The sequence below is a fragment of the Montipora capricornis genome, chromosome 2, assembly GCF_036669925.1.
Source record: "Montipora capricornis isolate CH-2021 chromosome 2, ASM3666992v2, whole genome shotgun sequence".
NCBI lineage: Eukaryota > Metazoa > Cnidaria > Anthozoa > Scleractinia > Acroporidae > Montipora > Montipora capricornis.
The window spans coordinates 48,690,718-48,708,812 of NC_090884.1; the positions used below are offsets into that span (position 1 = coordinate 48,690,718).

The 18,095-nt window shown below is 39.8% G+C and overlaps 1 protein-coding gene across 2 annotated transcripts in view; it reads right to left on the minus strand.

Moving 5' to 3' along the window:
• The window catches only part of LOC138025252 (putative RNA polymerase II subunit B1 CTD phosphatase RPAP2), a 14,754-nt gene extending 854 nt beyond the window's left edge, over positions 1 to 13,900 (minus strand). For both annotated transcript variants that reach the window (XM_068872486.1, XM_068872492.1), the window contains exons 1-12: positions 13,826 to 13,900; positions 13,693 to 13,753; positions 10,358 to 10,475; positions 9,481 to 9,579; positions 8,924 to 8,989; positions 8,539 to 8,627; positions 7,972 to 8,016; positions 4,445 to 4,842; positions 2,774 to 2,916; positions 2,589 to 2,674; positions 2,173 to 2,253; positions 800 to 868 (exon numbers count right to left, since the gene is read on the minus strand). In XM_068872486.1, the coding sequence (XP_068728587.1) occupies positions 800 to 868; positions 2,173 to 2,253; positions 2,589 to 2,674; positions 2,774 to 2,916; positions 4,445 to 4,842; positions 7,972 to 8,016; positions 8,539 to 8,627; positions 8,924 to 8,989; positions 9,481 to 9,579; positions 10,358 to 10,475; positions 13,693 to 13,753; positions 13,826 to 13,892 (1,322 nt within the window). In that variant the 5' untranslated portion in view covers positions 13,893 to 13,900. The remainder of the gene's footprint in view (positions 1 to 799; positions 869 to 2,172; positions 2,254 to 2,588; positions 2,675 to 2,773; positions 2,917 to 4,444; positions 4,843 to 7,971; positions 8,017 to 8,538; positions 8,628 to 8,923; positions 8,990 to 9,480; positions 9,580 to 10,357; positions 10,476 to 13,692; positions 13,754 to 13,825) is intronic.
• Positions 13,901 to 18,095: the final 4,195 nt, after the last annotated feature.

Here is an 18,095-nt window from a genome sequence, read left to right on the forward strand (position 1 = left end):
GATAGTGACTTATCCACCGGATAAACTTATCCGGTCTTTTCAACAACTAGTGCCTACGCTACAGATGCGGCGCGCCTTCTATGTAACGGAGAGATAACAAAGGCTTCGCAGACGCATTTCCTTTACGTGTATACTTCGCTGTAAAACACTGATAAGCTACACACCGACACCTGCAAACAGCAACTCTTTACAAAAACTACACGTATTGGTCCTTTGAAAGTCCAACAACGTTTATAAACAAATGCTTTCCGTCAAGCCTATAGAGTTTTTCGTCCTTTTACGATAGGACTGGTGGAAACTACAGGAGGCAAGAGTCTCACCCTCGCAGATGTTACTACTAAGGCAGCACTTTCTCCTCACTTTTAGTGTTTATCCTGCTCGGGTTAAAAATAACGACCTCTTGCATGCATGAGATTTCTTCTCTACCAAATGTGGCGCATGCCAATCGATTTTCCCCAGCAAATTTAATCAGGTTTAAGCGGCCGCAGATAGAGCAGTTTTCAATTGAGTGTCGTAAAACCAACATCCAAGTAATTACTTTGGCCAATCAAAAAGGTCGGAGACAATCCAGTAAACCAATCAAAACTCGAAGTAATTACAAGTAGCCGACACAAAGCGCGGGAAAACTTGCACGCGCGAGCCACGATTGGTTTTGGTTTCACTTCTGATTGTTTGAAAAAAATGGCGCGAGAACTTTGAACCCATCACTGAGTGAAGTAATCATAAACCAAAGTAATTCGCTAATTACTTTCGACTCTTAATTGAAAACCGCTCTATACTGAATGTGAATGGTACGTACATAACAATCACGGCCAATGCGACAATTTTCCACTGCTGCGGCTTCAGGGTGACGTTTGTACTACAAAGACTGCAAGAACCAAATTAATTAGTTGGAGAAATACGCAGAAATACATGCAGTGAACAGTGACCGATATGCTATGCTCCTCTGGAATTTAACACCCTCAGAATATTATATAAAGAAGACACCACTCAAAAACAAAGAAAGGACACTTTTCAGTGGATTTTGTTAAAAATATCTCTTGAAGAGGATACCAAAGAGTGTTTTCACGCACGTGATCAGTAACCTTAACCTTATTTTTCCACCGAAACAAAGCAAAACGTTTGTACGATAATAGAGTTCAATTCCCGGAGGATCATTGCGTACGCCAACATGGCCGCCGTTCTATTGTTTAAGTACAACAACATGGCCGCCGTGACATCACGTGAAAACACTCTATAGAAGAACATTATTACCATTATTGCCTGATTTCAAGCCGAGGGCGACAAGGTACGAGTCTTCAAATTATGGGATTAGCAAGTATTGATCCACATGGTCAGAAAGTGCAAACCAAACTTTACAATAGACCAAATATTATGCGAGATACAGCCATTTAAAAACGTCAAAATTTACAAAGAAATGTATGGCCATTGGAGCACACGAATGACCAAACATTTCTTTGTAAATTTTGACGTATTTAAATGGCTGTATCTCAGTCAAAATTAGCCCGATTAACACCAAACTTGGGGATTTTGCAAATCTTAGTGTGCTCTTCCTGATTATGCGGATCAATAGACCACTTTCGATATATTAACATTCATCTTGATAGTGAGGTTTAGAGGACACAAACAAAAGAAATGAATAAACATGTTCATTCAGTATCCTTTGTTTGTGTCCTCTAGGCCTCGCTGCCAAGCTGAATTTTAATATATCGAAAGTGGTCTATCGTTGCTAATCCCAGAATTTACAGACTCGTACCTAGTCCCCTTCGGCTTGAAATCAGCAATGTATTCCCAACAACGCGAGTTCTTCACTCCAACTTTTATGATAATTATCAATAAAAAATAACATTTAATTTTCTTGAAGCGAAAATAAACATGTAAACAGGATCAAATGCGCCTTACAAGAACACCGGCAAAAATCAAGTCAAATTCGAACGTCGGTGTTGAAGAAACGAAAAAACAAGAGAACTCGAAAAAAGAGGAGTGAAGAACCGGGAACACGAGAAGAAGGAAAACGAAATGTTCTCACTACTGGGGACACTTCCATTCATAGCTGTTTTCCTTTGAAGTGAAGGTGGTCAATCCAATCCAAGAGCCCTAACTTTTCTACAGAAGATAAAAAAGTAGAGAGTCACGTAATGCGCAGAATTTGCCGCCGCAGTGGCAACTCACCTGAATGTGTGAACCAGTTCGGTAACATCACGTGATACTTCACCCACTGTCAACTTGAGTTCACTTAACAAGTCTGGAAACCTGGGAAAGAATCCAAGACAGTCACTGCAACTGGACTCTAGCTAAAATGAAGCTACTGACGATTTCTGAGTTCGTAGGTTAAACCCTCATTATCCAAGGAAAACTTTTATCAACATTAACTGAAATACAATCTGTTTTGTCATTTTTTGCCCATCCATGTGCGGAGTCCTTTGACTCTGGCATTTCTTTTATGTTATGCTTTAGTTTTAAGCCGTTATAGTGCTACTTCACGTTATTCTGTGAGCACCCTGCATGTGTTGAACAAACGATTACCTAACTGAGTTGGCGTCATACGATATACATATAGCCACTTTTAATTTCAGTATCACACTTACGTTCGAAACAAGTGTTCCAAGACGATTCTTCGTCTGATGATGCTTTGTGATTTTGAGTCAATCGGTGGTAAAATACAGACTGAATTCTACAATAAAATAAAGACATCATAATAGAATCGACAATATTTAATAATAGTTATCTTATTGAAAAACAGCCTTTCATTAACACAGTCAATGAAACGAACCTCAGTAAGCCGTTTCCTCTCCTTGATGACGATGTTATCATCGGAAATTCTCGGGTTTGTTTCTTTCTCCGAATCTGAATCTGAATCATCTTCAGCAGTTGTCGCGGGCTGCAGAAAAAGAGCAACCCTTGCCGCGAAAGAATCTGTATGTGGAATATGTTAAATGGATGAAAAAAGAAGTCAGCCCTTGAGAGTGCATGAAAATAAACGAGCGGTTAAAAATTGAGAGGAAAAAGAAATTTCACGATAACTTCGATTTTGTATTGCTATGCTGTGAGGGGATTAGCATAAAAATTCTGCGACACATATTCGTCCAATCTGAGACAAAAAGCAAAACCGTTTGGGGCCATTTTTTAAAACCGGAATACACGAGGGTTGAAGATCATCGCATTCGGTTAAGCAACCTCGTTCCCAGGGTCTGAGAACGAGGTTGTCGGTTAAGCAGCAAGTTAAAGTGCTACTATGATCAAAAATTCGCTTCCTTTTTTTCTTCAGATTTTGAAAGTGTGATTGCTTAACACTTGATTGAGCTTTGCTTTTTATTCAAAGGTTGTTTGAGCGTAAGTTTTAGAATTCATGGTTTGACCATTACTCAGGTTCCAAACTGATCGATTGGACATCAGAGGGTTGGATCTAAGGATCCGGAAAGTTACGTCATTGACTCACTCGCTTAAAATTTCAGCGTGTAAACGCAGCTTATTATATATGCAAAACTCGAGTTTAAAAGTCTGACAGCCCAAAAGTCCCGTGCTGCGTACACACGCACTGCATTCTTAAAGTGCCCCTGTGACCGAAAAGTCAATTCTTATATTGCTTTGGATTTCAAAACTATGTTTACTAAACACTAAGCGACCAACTGTTTAAGGCTTTATTTCAAAAAGACACTTGTTTATTTTAACTGGAAGTTTCCTCTTTGATGGTCCGCCATTACTAACTTAATGTTCTTGAGAGAGCTGGTTCGAGGAGAAAATGACGTCAAAGGCTCACTAGTTTAAATATGCAATGCGTGTGTACGCCGCAGAATTAATATGCAGCACGGGAGAGTTGGGCTTTCAGACTTTTAAACTCGCGTTTTGCATATATAATAAGACGGATTCAGTAAGGTGTTAAGTAAACACACTTTCAGTCAATCAATCAACTTTATTTAAAACACGGTAAATGGCTCAGCAAGCTGGTTTTCAGACATACCGTGTAAGAATTACAAGTATAAATGTTAAAACGACTGATAAATTAAGTGTAGAGTTTTTTCACATGACGTCACGGCGGCCATGTTGTGTTCCAAAACAAAGAAATGGCGGCCATGATGGTCTGCCAAATTATTCGTCCGGGAATTGAACTCCATTTTTATGCAAATACCTTCTTTCGTTTCAGTAATCCAATATGGCTGCTGGTCACGTGAGTGAAAACGCTCTGTAACACTATACATTATATAAGAATCGTATATCAATTCCTATAGACTCTTCTCAAACGTAACTAATCTGGTTTCTTTTTCAAGGAAATTTCAAAACAATCAGAATTTACTATAACATAATACGAAACAACTCAACATGTAAAAATGTGCGCTAGCAATGTAAAATGTGTCCTAGGAATCTAAGGAAAACCAGGCAGTGATTTCTTTGATCACAGGGGCTTGATATTAGGGAGACTTGATATTAGAGGACAAACACATACCATTGTCAGGAAAGCTGCATTGCGCTTTTGACTGCACAGAAACACCAAGAAACTCTAATGTTAACGGGGTACACCACTGTTGAAATACTTCTTTAACCGAATGAACTTTCATATCTTCACTGTGCATCACTTTTTCTATTTTTGAAGGGAATTGTCCTTTATCAGTTGGAGAAGATAGCGCCAGCGACGAAACTCTAGCTGTTGGAATGTCTTTGTGATCATGACGGCATCTTTCTGGTATTGTCGATTCAGAATGGGTTGTCCGTAAATTCGGGTTGTAGACCAAATCTCTGTATTCGTGAGCTGTATTTTGAGGGAAATTTTCTTCACTGTCATCTAAAAAATCTTTGCAAGTGTTATGCTCAGCTGATGAGGGGCAAAAACCTTCCGAATTAGCGCTGAAAGAAAACAATACATAAAACTACATGTACGCTCGCTGCAGCTTTTGGCCAACAAACTGGACCATTTAGAATCCAATTTTGGATGATCGCAAGCCAAAATTTCCGAACGACGATTGCTTTCTGTTACAGTCGAGTGTTTTCTCTCAAATCAAACATTTGAACTTGATTTTCGAATTAGACGCAAAATTGCCACACAGATGCATGCAAAAATGAGCATACAGAGCCGAGCACCGGTGCGTTACCGATTGGCATATATAAGTCAAATAAAAGCACAACAAACTAAGATGACTTATACAGCTTTCTGAAGAAAAAGATCAATATTTTGAAATCTGTGAAATTAAAGCAACAGGATGTCTCTTCTGAAGTGATGGTCACTGCAATTGATGTAAAATGTAATTTTCCCTAACAAATAAATGCAAATCAGGGGAAAATGCTAAATAAAGTGACCGAGCACCTAGAGGGGGACTGGAAACCAGACATTTCAAAGGCCTTTTCCTCTAGCCGTACGACCCCACCTTAAAATTTCAGGATTTCCTTAGCGAGAAAAACTAATCATGTATAGAAATAAATAGTTAAATCTGTCAGACAGGTTTTTTGCAAATGACAAAAACGTCGATTTTCGTCCATTTTGATAATAACCGAAAAAACTGTCTGCTAGATCTTTTTTTAAAAAAGGTTGACTGTTTCGTCTTCATTACAAATTCCCAAAATTTTAACCCTGGTCGTACGGCTAGGTTTTGAGAAAAAGGGCCTTTGAAATGTCTAGTTTCCAGTCGACCGTCCAGGAGCTTGGTCACTTTACTTAACATTTTCCCCTGATTTGCATTTATTTGTCAGATACAATTACATTTTACATCAATTGCAGTGGCTAACACTTCAGAAAAGAATTATCCTGTTGCTTTAATTTCACAGATTTCAAATTCTTTGATATTTTCTTCGGAAAACTGTAGTAAGCCACGTTAACTGTTAGTTTTTAAGGATATGGGAAGCCGGAGTACCAGGATTTCAAAAAAATCACATTAGAGAAGATAACCACAAAACTCAACAGACGGTTGCACGAACCCGGTGGAAGGACAGCGTCTAAACGCCATGAATTGTATTCAAAATAGGTATCAAATACTTAGACTTAGTGAGACTCTTTGTGTTGAATGTCAAAATTGAGTGTGCATCTAATATACAGCTATTTTGAGAAAGGTTGTCCAAAAGAAGCCCAAGAACGCTCGCGACAATGCCGAAAGGTAGTATGGGACAGTATTAGGGTATGTAGTACGAGAGATCTTTTGTTTGAGTCCACCAACGTGGCGGCAATGACGTCCCATGAAAACCACCTATCAGAGAGCTTAAGGAAACAACGGAAGGAATCCGGAAGTAAACATTGCTATGTCTAGGTTGACCCTTATTAGATGGTTTTCATGCGACGTCATCGCCGGCACGTTGGTGGACTCAAACAAAAGATCCCTCTTTAGCTTCTTTTGTTCGTCCACCAGCACTTGTACATTACACCTTTATAAAATGTCCCCTAAACTCTGCTTCACAAGTAAAGATAAACAACTGCATTTACCCCAACCTAAAACATAACGCTTACCCTATTAAACATTTACCTTATTGTTGGAAATCGGTTGCAAATGCTCAGACTTAACTTAACGGGACAGTTTGTGCAGGTTATCTCAATTAGGCGCGCATTAAATAAATAGATCACCTTCGATATATTAAAATTCAGTCCCAAACAAAAGGCATCATCTCAAGGCTCTGGGGAATAAACATATGTATGAGTTTATTCCCCACAGCCTTGAGATGATGCCTTTTGTTTAGGACCGAATTTTAATATATCGAAATTGGTCTATTATATTTCGAACATAAGTGGCCTTAAGACATGTTTCTTACAATCTCCACTGCCGATCCTATGTTAAAACAGTCCTACCAACAATGGCATATGAAGCCGTGTGGGGTGCAGGGATAGCGTAGTGGTCCCACCAATGCGGCCCGGGTTCGATTCCCAGACTCGGCGTCATATGTGGGCTGAGTTTGTTGGTTCTCTACGCTGCACCGAGAGGTTTTTCTCCGCGTACTCCGGTTTCCCCTCTCCTCAAAAACGAACATTTGACTTGATTTACGTACAGTGTCCCCTATTAGTGCTCCAGCGCTAGACCGACTTGACACTTAAATAAAGTTTCCTTCCTTTCGTTTCTGGGACACAACCGAGGGGAAGGAAAGTGCTATCACCACTGTGACAACCCCGTTCGTGTGAAAACGCATTTATTGCTTTCAGTTGGATCTTAATGAGTGATGAAACGTCATCAGTACCCTGGTTCCGACAAATCAAAAATTCATCTTTTTTTAAAAAAAGGTAAAAAAACCCAGAACGTGCTCTGGTTAAAAGATTAAAAACATAGGCTTTCGGCTATCAATATATCGCCTTCGTTAAAGGCTATTTAACAATTATTTCATGAACCCGCGTTGGATACGAGATGGTAAATACACAACGAGGCGCCTAGCGTCGAGTTGGCTGTTACCACTCTCGTATCCAACAAGGCCGAATGGAATAATTGATTTATTAAATTCTCAACCTAAGGTTTTACTAAATTTTATTAAAGTTTAAGAAACGACCGGATAGTGATGTGATTTCCGGGCGCCAAAAATTTAATGCTGAGCGGCATTTGCCGCACTCATTTCCATATAAGGTCAAACGCAGGTATAATTAAGAGCCAATCAGCGCCCGCGTTCAACGCTATCCACTGCTTTAGTATATACTAATGGCTGATAACCGAGATCCAGTGAACCAATGAGAAAGCTAGAATTGCATTATCCGAGGTTGAGAATTTAGTAAAGACGGATAGCCGAAAACTTATGTTTTTAATCTTTTAACCAGAGAACGTTCTGGGTTTTTCACCATTTTTTTAAATTACGTCTTATCCTGGTTACAGCTCTATTTTTACTCGAACATTTATCTGGTAACACAAACGATATGATTATGTAATGCCATATATCAATAAGGTGATGTCTCCTGGGGAGACATTTATGGCGGATGTAATGGGTTCGTTCCTTTATCGATATGCAGAGCGATTACCTTGAATCTACAGATGAATTAATTCCTCGGACGCAAATAAAATAATTCCACGCTCTTACCTACTGGAGCTGTCATCGTTTTCCAACAGAGAAAATGGCCTAAGACTGGGAAGAAAGAAAAGCGCACTCTTCAATGTCTTAAGCATGTGAAACCTCACAAATGACTCTTGAGGTTTGAGTCGTGACTTAAGGGCCATTCAAGAAAAAAAAAAAAGCAGGTTCGCGATTTGTTCGCATAAGATACCCGACCAAATTTACGCCTGCGCAATACTGGTTCCTAGCCCATACAATGAATAGACGAAAAAGTCGTGGTGCATCCATACGTGAGGCTTAAAACCTTCGGTACAATGGATTACGTTTATGTAAGCCGTTATAGAAAAAAAAATTGCATTTGCACAGTTTGCTTCTTATCTATGCTGCAGCAGAAATAAATGGCCATATTTTTCGTCTCTTCTAAGCTTCACAACATTGAGGAAGGCTTCTTTTGAAAGTAAAATTTATTGTTTTTATTATCATCATCATCATCATCATCATCATTATCATTATCATTATCATTACCATTACCATTCATGATTACTGACATTAACCACACGGATTTTTATACATGTACATTAAATGTTCAAGCACCTTTCTCCAATGCGTGTCCACACAGGAGAATCGAAAACTTGTGATTCAAAATACTTGGAGGCCTTGAAACAGAAGCTACTACAAAAGCACTAAAAGACAAAATTCATACATCAGTGTCTCAAAAAGAACACTTATTAATCACTTTTTGGTAAAAGTATCAGCTCAGTGGCCTTCAATCCTATATAGTGACCCTGAATCCACCACTCATCAAGCATCACTAGTTTAACTTCAACTTCCTCAAATACAATGCAGCATCAACAATTTAATCATTTGCAATTATAGCAATTTTTATTTTATATGGTATTTTGTAAAAATAAATGAAGAGCTCTCACGAGAGACAATCCTGGGAAAAATTCATCAGTTAAGGGAAAAAGGTATAACTGACCTTCCTCTCTGTTATGTCGTACACTTTATTTGTTCTCAGGGAGATTTTATACCTTTGAAGTGGTACCTATTGAAACAAAAAATGCACAAAAAATGGCACATACAACAGATTAAAAAAAAAAAACTTGAAAAGATAATCATCATCACCAACTTATGCACAAGGAATAATAATTATCCTCGTAATTCAGATTGCTCTGGTACAGGCTTATTTCTGGATGTTTTCTTTTCCTGTATGTAAGACCGATCGGTTCAGAAACTCTTATTGTTATGTAAGTAATTATGTAAGTCAGCCATTTTAGATATTTTAGATTACATTTTTTAAGGCTTTAAATTTTTCTAAATAATATATTTTTTCTCATTCTGTAATTATATACGTAAATCAGTCTTCGGACTTCAATGTGTTTTTATAATAAACGATCTATCTATCTATCTATCTATCTATCTATCTATCTATCTATCTATCTATCTATCTATCTATCTATCTATCTAATAGTATCTATCTATCTATCTATCTATCTATCTATCTATCTATCTATCTATCTATCTATCTTCATGTACCTTGCTCAGTTGGTTGTTGCAAATTGCATATCCACATTTCTTTGCAATCATTCTTTCCTCAACCACATCTGCATAGTGACTTGTGGTAATGAGATTTCCCTGAAAGAAAATCATAGTTATCATAGCTTTGGAAATCACACCCTCCATCTCCAAAATGCCTCTGATATGCTAAATAAGACTCTAATTAGATAATTCAATTTTGAGCACTTTTGACTGTCCAGCTATACAAATTTAGCACACAAATGGAGATGTAGTTTCCAAAGGCTCATAATTATGGGCTTATAAGGATGCAAATTGCAGCACACTGAAGCCAGAATGGACATTTAATATCGGAGGCAGGAAGCACTGGGTTGACATAATGAATTATTGCAAGAATAGTTGCCATCTACCAATATTAATTGTCCTTGGCCTGGTTTTAAGGATCAGCATCACAATTATGTTGGCCAACTTTCGTGGTTCCACTTACATGTAATAGCTACTCCTCACCAAGAGGTTTTCTCCAGGAACTGGTTTTCTCAACGCATCAAAAACCAATGTTTTGATTTGACAAGATGAATAAAAAGTTCAAGTTCATTTGATTTTTCATCTCCCCAATACAACAATAACTCTGCTTTGTTCTCACTAGTATTACTTATTGAAATTTAAGGTTACTAGCTTATAAAGATTAAAAATGTCCATATCAACACTGTGCAAATTTCTACATTATTGGGCTAGCCAAACCAAGGAACACTGTCATGGAAACATTCTTGCACACTGAAATGTCCCCTTGCAAAAGTCTAAAGAAATGATGCTGAAAAAACATAATTTGTGTTTTAGCATGAAAAGAAAATCTGACCTTATAATCAGGCAAATCAGGTTCCACATTAATTTTACTCACTGCGTGCATAAGAAAGTCTGTTGAGATGTTATCCTCCAGAACAAGTTTTTCTACAATTTTATGAGCTCTCTCTTCTGCTGCAACCTGTGAGCGAATTGAGACTTCCAGATCTTTCAATCTGCAGGAGTAGAAAAAATCTAGCAATATGTTATTGAAAATGATTTTAAAATCCCCTCACTATGCTTGAAAGCACAAAGCCCACCACCAATTGCAATTGCACTGTATAGTGCTTTTACTATCTGAGCTAACAAGCCATCTGGGAACTAGTCAAGTGCGAGTTCATTACTTTTATATCATAAATAACATGAAAATATATTATATTGGGGTGGTAGAGTTGAGATGATTGGTATTGAAGAGATCAAAGCAGTGAAACAAGGAACTTAAATACCATCGCAAAAGAAGCCGAAAAAAGTCCAGGTTTGAATGTGATCAAGCCCCAAACCGACCAGATGACTTGATTTGTAGCTTAGATGGTAAAACACATGTGCAGCGAAATCACATGGTCAATTGGGTTGAAATCTAGTTTAGGTCTGCTCTTTCAATAAAACCTGTAACAGGACTGTAAGGTTGTTATACATGTACATGTGTGTGTAGCAGTCATGTTGTTTTCCTTATCATACTAACTAGGCGAAAAATAATTAAAAGCAGCCGAGCCACAGAAATTTATTAGTTGTTTTTCCTTTGACTGAGGCCATCTACATGTACCAAGCAATTGCGTTAAACCAGTAGCTTACTAGCCAATGTAGTAGGTGGTTTGTTAAATTTTAGAAGCTTCTTTCCACCGGGGTTTCCCTGCTAGCAGAGATCTCTTTTCTTTTGCATTGACTGGGCTGATGAGTACCGGAAAGGAGACCTCTGCCATGGGTTGAAACTCACTTTGATCTAAACACTGTCCACAACCATAGACACCACTCTTCAAACCGCGTGGCCCATGATATGATTGCTGACTTTGAATTGAGCCTGCTGTGTCCCATGCACTCCTTTATTGTGAGCCCACACAACATGAAGTATCACCTAAGGATTTGGTCACTAAGTAATCACCAGGGATGCTCAACACAGTGAGTTTTAACCCATGGCAGAGTTCTCATTTCCCATACTCATCAGCCCAGTGAGCGCACAAAGGAAAGAGACCTCTGCTAGCAGCGAACACTGGGGTTGTCTTTCAAGTGAACATAAGTTGAAAGAGCAAGTGAAGGGGGAGTGTGCGAGGAGAAGGAGCAAGGAACTGGCTGCAATCAACCCCAAAGGATTTTCGAAACCTTCCATTTCAATCATGCGTGACAAGCACCGGTTTGATGTCAACTACCAACCAATCATAGCATGCCTTGTGCAAACATTGGCGGGAATACAATTACAATACAATACAATACATACTTAATTGATCATTTCCCATAGGGGCTTTTCAGGGCCATCAAACGCAGTTAACAAAACAACGGAACACCACAACAATGACAACAACTGTTAAGAATCCCAACCCTAACCGGAGGCAAACCAGTTGACTATTTACAAGTGCAGCTGGGAAGTTGAACCAGGGACTACTGGGAACAACTTTCAACAAAATGGTCAGAGCAGGTCTTGAACCCGGGATCTCCAGATCTAAAGGCAAGTGCCCTAACCAAGTGGGCCAATACTGCCAGTACAATTAATTTGGTAGGGAAAAATTTACAAGATTAAACTGAGATTTCAACTTGAGCAATACAATACAAATCATACATATTGACCACTCCTCATTAGGGCTTTTCAGGGCAATGAAACACAATCAACGAAAAGACAGAACAGAACAACTACAACAACTGTTAAGAATCCTAACTGGCCGGAGGCAAACCGCTTGGCTATCTATGAGTGCAGCCGAGAAGTTGAACCAGAAACTACCAGAATCAAATCAAGTAGTGGTCAGAGAGGGTCTTGAATGCGAGATCTCCGAATCCCAAGGCAAGCGCCCCAACCACTGGGCCGCACTGCCTCCACACAATAGCAGAAGTTAGAATGTCCTGTCAGCACCTTGACCAGTGCCTTCAATGTCCAGTGCATCTTCTGCCAATGCGAAAACTAGCTCGAACTTGCTATCGGATTCATCTTCCATCTCGGCAGCTACCAACAAGGTTCCTGTGAACTCTAATCCTTCAGCTGCTGTAACCAGGTCATCGATGATACTTCTCAAAGGAGTAATTACAGTGTACTAATCCAGAACAAATTTCCCTGGTCATCTTCTCCTTTACTTTTAGAAAAAGCTGAAATATGAAGCCTTTTCCCAATCCCATGGGATGAACTGCCAAAATATCACCTCTATTTATTAAGCCACAGCTACACGAGCGATTTTTTGCTCGCGCTGGTGACGTGATTTTTTCAAACTTTGTCGCGTCGCCAGCGCGAGATGAAAATCACAAGTGTAGCCACCCTTGAACTGGCAATGTGACAGGTGAAAAAATCGCAAGAAAAAAGTTCCCAGAGTTGAAACTTTCGCAACATCACAGAGATACATGTAGTTGCTCGTGTAGCCACCCTGCAACATTTTGCCCGCCCTTGCGACGCGACTAAAGAGTATTTAGCCCATGAAATTAAAGGAGGAATGTCTGTTTATAGTGCCCAGGTCTCTTGAAGTATGCAATTTGCGCGGCCTTCAATTTGCCAAAATTTGTCACAAGTGTAGCCACCCTGGCACGCAGGAGACGCTACAAAATCTGAAAAAAATCGCATCGCCGGCGCGAGACAAAAATCGCTTGTGTAGCCGCAGCTTTGGCTGCTTTACAATGTCTTTCTGCTCTTTTTTTAAGAACACAAGAAAATCCGTCCAGGCTCCCCGATCCCGCAAGGAAGTTTCCAGATTGTTTGAAACCAGATCGTCCACTCTTTTCACTCTGTTTTGCATTGTCTTTACACTTTTGCGAAAGGGAACAGACTGACAAGCCAATTTTCTTGGACACTTAATCAGCCAATCAGGAACGATGTTTTGCCCTTTTGCCTACGAACGGGAGTATCGAAAATCTTGTCGGTTTGATTGCAGGCAGTTTCTCGCTGGACCTTCTCCTCGCACCCTCTCCCTTCGCTTGCTTTTTTAAGCAGGTTTTCGCGTCGCTATTACATTCAAACGATCACTCGAAAGTCATTCCCCGGCGGAAAGAAGAGTCTAAACCGACTGAAACCGCCTGCGCGCTACGCAGACTAGTACCTTACTGGTTACCCTAGCGTGAATGCGATTCTATCATTCTCCTGTTTTTAACATGGCCCCGTATTCTTTAGTTTCTCCCAAAAGGTGCACTAAACTGAGAAAAAAGAATGATTGATACAGTAATCACGAGAAAACGCCACAAGACTTCAAAATATATAATCTTAACCTTTGTTGTTCATCTGCGTTTTCGTTGGTAACAGCTGTTTTTCCTCGACGTGCTGAAGTCTCTGAAAAAAAGATTTCAGGAAATTATAGAAAACGTTTTTCGAATATTCAATTTAACAAGAATGTAATCCTACGCTTCTTTCTCGAATGTTTCGGCTGTTTGTTCGGTTTGGTTTTGCCATCTAACAATTCGTCCGCCATGTTGTGAAAGTTATACGTGAATGGTCTTACATACTGTACATACCAAAGCCGCTGAAAAGACCGCATTTTGAGCACAGGCTCAATTAAATACCTCTTTCTAACGGTACTGCACTGAGCACCGTACTGTAAATTACGGGCCCGCGTTTTTCCTCTTACTTATATGGTAATCAGTCGCGGGGAAAGGAAACTAGTTGAAGTCAAGCGGAAGGTTCAACCGCCATAAAGATCTGAAAAACGATAAAATTCTTGGCTTTTTAAAATAGTTGCTCGCAAGATGCAAACAGTTTTACATAGCGTTACATGTTTATGCAACAGAAAGACAAGAAAAACTTTCTAGAGAATGTTTTATCGAAATTTCAAATTAAGCGAGCCTTACTGTACCCTGGTCCCAGAGATTTTTTTGAGCCGCGAGAGAGCTGCGAAGGGGCGAGAAGAGAAAAACCTCTGGTTACCTTGGACTTGAATCTCACTTTCATGCACACACCAGCTGTCAAACTTGACAAATTGATAATTAACAAAGGGTCCAATGGCAACTAAGCAATCTCGCGTCCCCTAGGTATTACCAGTCAAACGAACCAATCATGTTGATTTGCGTGTTTGCAAAAGATATCAACCAATCCGAGCCTAAGGGTGAGATCCTGATCCAGGCGTGTGCATGAAAGGGAGATACAAGTCCAAGGTAACCAGAGGTTCTTCGCCGCTCAAGAAAAACCTCTGGGACCAGGGTAGCCGTACTATGGAATACGGACCGCTAATTTAGCCAATCACAGCGTGCGTAGTATCTGAGAGATAAATAAGAACGATTAAATTAGCCTGCGAACGCAAACGTATTTCTGGCGGTCGTTTCTCTAAACCAGGAAAAGATCTTTGAACTAAGTTTTGGCGGCTTGATGGAATAAATACTTGAAATGGAATCTGCGTAGGAACGATCGATGGCAGCAAACTGGGAGCAAACTGGATTGGACATGGACCATTTCCAGGACTCTCAACTATATTATTGCTGATTTCAGCTGTGCAAATTAGTAGCGTCCGCACGGTGATTTCCGAAGCCCAGAATTTTTTTCAACCTCGTTCCTATGGCTTCTCACCACCGCCCGTCCCAGGGCTCTCGGCGGTGAAAAGCCCTTGGAACGAGGTTGACTTGTTTTGCCTCCGGTGTGTTGCAGTTGGCCTTTCGCCATCCTTTTTACAAGAGGGGAAACATTACCGCCGATAGAATCGCTCAATACGATTGTAGCAAAGCATGCGACAAATGGCTAGCTTTTCACAGTCGACGTAACGTTTGTGGCACGATATACCAAAGAACATACGTCAACATTGCTTTTACCAAACACACGTATCTTCTCCTTAGCCACCAATAACGTCCCTCTACAAAGAATGCAGTATTCACAATCGTGAGAAATCTTCTTGGGAGTTTCCGTTCATGGTTGTTTATGTCACGCGACACAACTGAGAATCTTGCCTGTATTTCAGACACGCAATTGCGCGAAGTCGCGCAAGAGTAACTCGAGCTTGCATTCTATCGTAAAATTTGATTGGTCAAGAACCAAACAAAAGGTCTGATGTCACAGAAATCGTTTGGAAGCCCGAGCTAGCAGACGTTCCTTTTCAGGAGAGAGAAATTGTGGAGAGAGGCAAGCGCTAGAAAGACGTCTGCGTTCGCAGGTTACGATTATATAAGCTTACGTGAGAAATCCAAAATTCCAAAAAAAAATCATCTAATCTTAGCTTACAACGGAAAAATATCACGATAAACTTAATCGTCTGGAATTTAACTCGACATGCAACTTGCAAAGCTGGCGACCTGCTTTGTTGAAAAAAACAATTTTCACCTACAATAGATTCGATTTGTCACACTAGGCTAATAGAGCTTTTTGAAAAACAATTTCACATGGTCGTCTTAACACTCATGAAGAAACTTGATGTTTGTACATTTCCTTTTCTTCTACAAATATGTATGACTCCATATATTCGGAACTGCAGTCATCATGATCGACTTCCTAACCGCGGCAGCTAATGTACCCTGAGAGACAGAGTCTCTTTTCAGTTTAACGCAGTTCCTGTCTATTCTTAGCAAAAGAAGACTGTTTTCGCAGTGTAAAGCGAACTGATCATCGCTGTGTTAAGAATTGCAAATGGTGCAAATGCACACTGATCTGGGAGCTCATTGATTGCGAGTTCGGGAAAAATGTCAGTAGGATATTTGAAAGTGCGATGGAAGATATGTTAAAATCAGTAAGCAGTTCCAGCCCTTCGGACACATATTGCAGTGTGCAGCGCGACAACAATTTCATTGGCTCGATCAGTTCCATGGAAAACCTCGAATTTTTTCAGGCTTTTTTGCTTCGCATATTCTGCGATGAAGTTTCGCTGAGAAAATCGCCTTTAACTGAAAATGAGAACATGATATGCATTTTCCATCAAACTTTCACCTCTTTAGAATACGAACAAGTACTGAATCAGCCAGCTCACCACTGAGGTAGCTAATTGATAGCTTGCCCACCGCAAGTCACCACCTTTCAGTAGAGCCGTTGAAATGCACGGTAATCTGGCTTCTTTTATTGTTTTTTTTTTCAGGCTGGCTTCTTTAAAACTGCAACCCAAGCAAGCCAACCCAAATCAAATTGTATTTGAGGGTTCAGCTCGTATGGGCTCTTGCCCTCATTAAACAACCTAACGACGGTTGCATACCGGCATTTTAACACCCCTCCGAGCTACATAACAAACTTATGGAATCCCTCTCAACTTTCTCTAGGTTTGATCTGAAGGAATACCACCATTGATGGATCATACGTGACACACGCAGCTAAAAGCCGCCATCTAGCCTAGCAAACAAAAAGCAGCAGAAAATTACCGTCCATTTAGTTTTGATGATTTTCTTAGAAGAGACACTATAAGTTTTTTCCTTTATAAAATGTTACAAATTTACAATGATGACCGATTGAGATATGGAACTAATGTATTTGGAAGGCGGTAATACCATAAACCGTGTGTATATTGAATGGGCTAATAAACAGAACGAGAGCTGTTGCAGTCATAAAAATGACAATGTATTGGAACTGCGAAAAACGTGGCTCTCGGAAAATTTCAGCGGGATCTCGAAATCTCGAAAGCGTTTTTGGTAAGTCTCGAAATCTCGTTTTTGCATGGTTTGTTTTTACCCTTTTTGAATCTCGAAACTTTTTACCAAGGAATCTCGGGCTCGGATTTTTAACTCAGTAGGATCTCGGCGTCTCGGCGAGTCTCGGATTTTACCATTCGCCAGCCCTATTGGAATCCTTTTCGACTCTGTAGTTTTGATCTGAACTCGGGGATGTACACTTGACACATGCAGGGATAACCCATCTATTTCCACAAACATATCAGAACAGCAGAAAATTGCTCTGAGAAACCTATTCAGTTTTGATTTTCTTAGAAGAAAGACTAGGCTTAAAATTTCTTAATAAAATGTTACAAAGTTGCAACGATGGGCGACTGAAATCATAGGCAATATGTTTGGAAGGTGGTTACATAATATACCGTGACGGTAGCCGTAAACCGATTTTGGCAAAAATACAATAATTTGTCGAGGTTTAATTAAAGATGTTAAACCCATACTGTTTCAAAGGATTGTTTCCGGATTGTTTGTTCTTTACGAGATCTGAAGAAAAGCTCCTGATGATAGATATTTAACTGAATCGTCAATAGTTTGCTGCGTTATCTTTTTAAATGAAAAAGTTGCTTGTGTCACCAGTAGTTACTCGAGAAAATGCACAAAAATCGAGTAAAAGGGTTATTGCTTATTGCGTGCTTATTGCTCAGTGGTTTGGAATAGGAATGAGTTCAGTGCACTACCCTCTCACTGCGAGCCACAAAGACACCGGGTCTGACTTTGGGATGGTTACCTAAGACTGAAAACGTGAAAGTGTCCTATTGACGCCATCGTTGCACGTGTCAAAACACACTTATGCGTTCGATATTTTAAATTATGTAATATATTTTCATCCCCTAAAATTGAAAGTTTTGTCACATATGATTTCCTTACAGGTCACTTGTTAGAATTTTTCTTTAGAAATGGATACCAGTGGTCAGGTTAAAGAACTTCAAGGCCGGGTTCGAATGAAACGTATTTGTTAAAAAAGGCGCAAGTTTTAGCGAGGGGGGGGGGGGGGGGGAGGTATCAGGCGCCGCAGTGAATCGAGGTCAGAGAGGAACGGTGGAAAG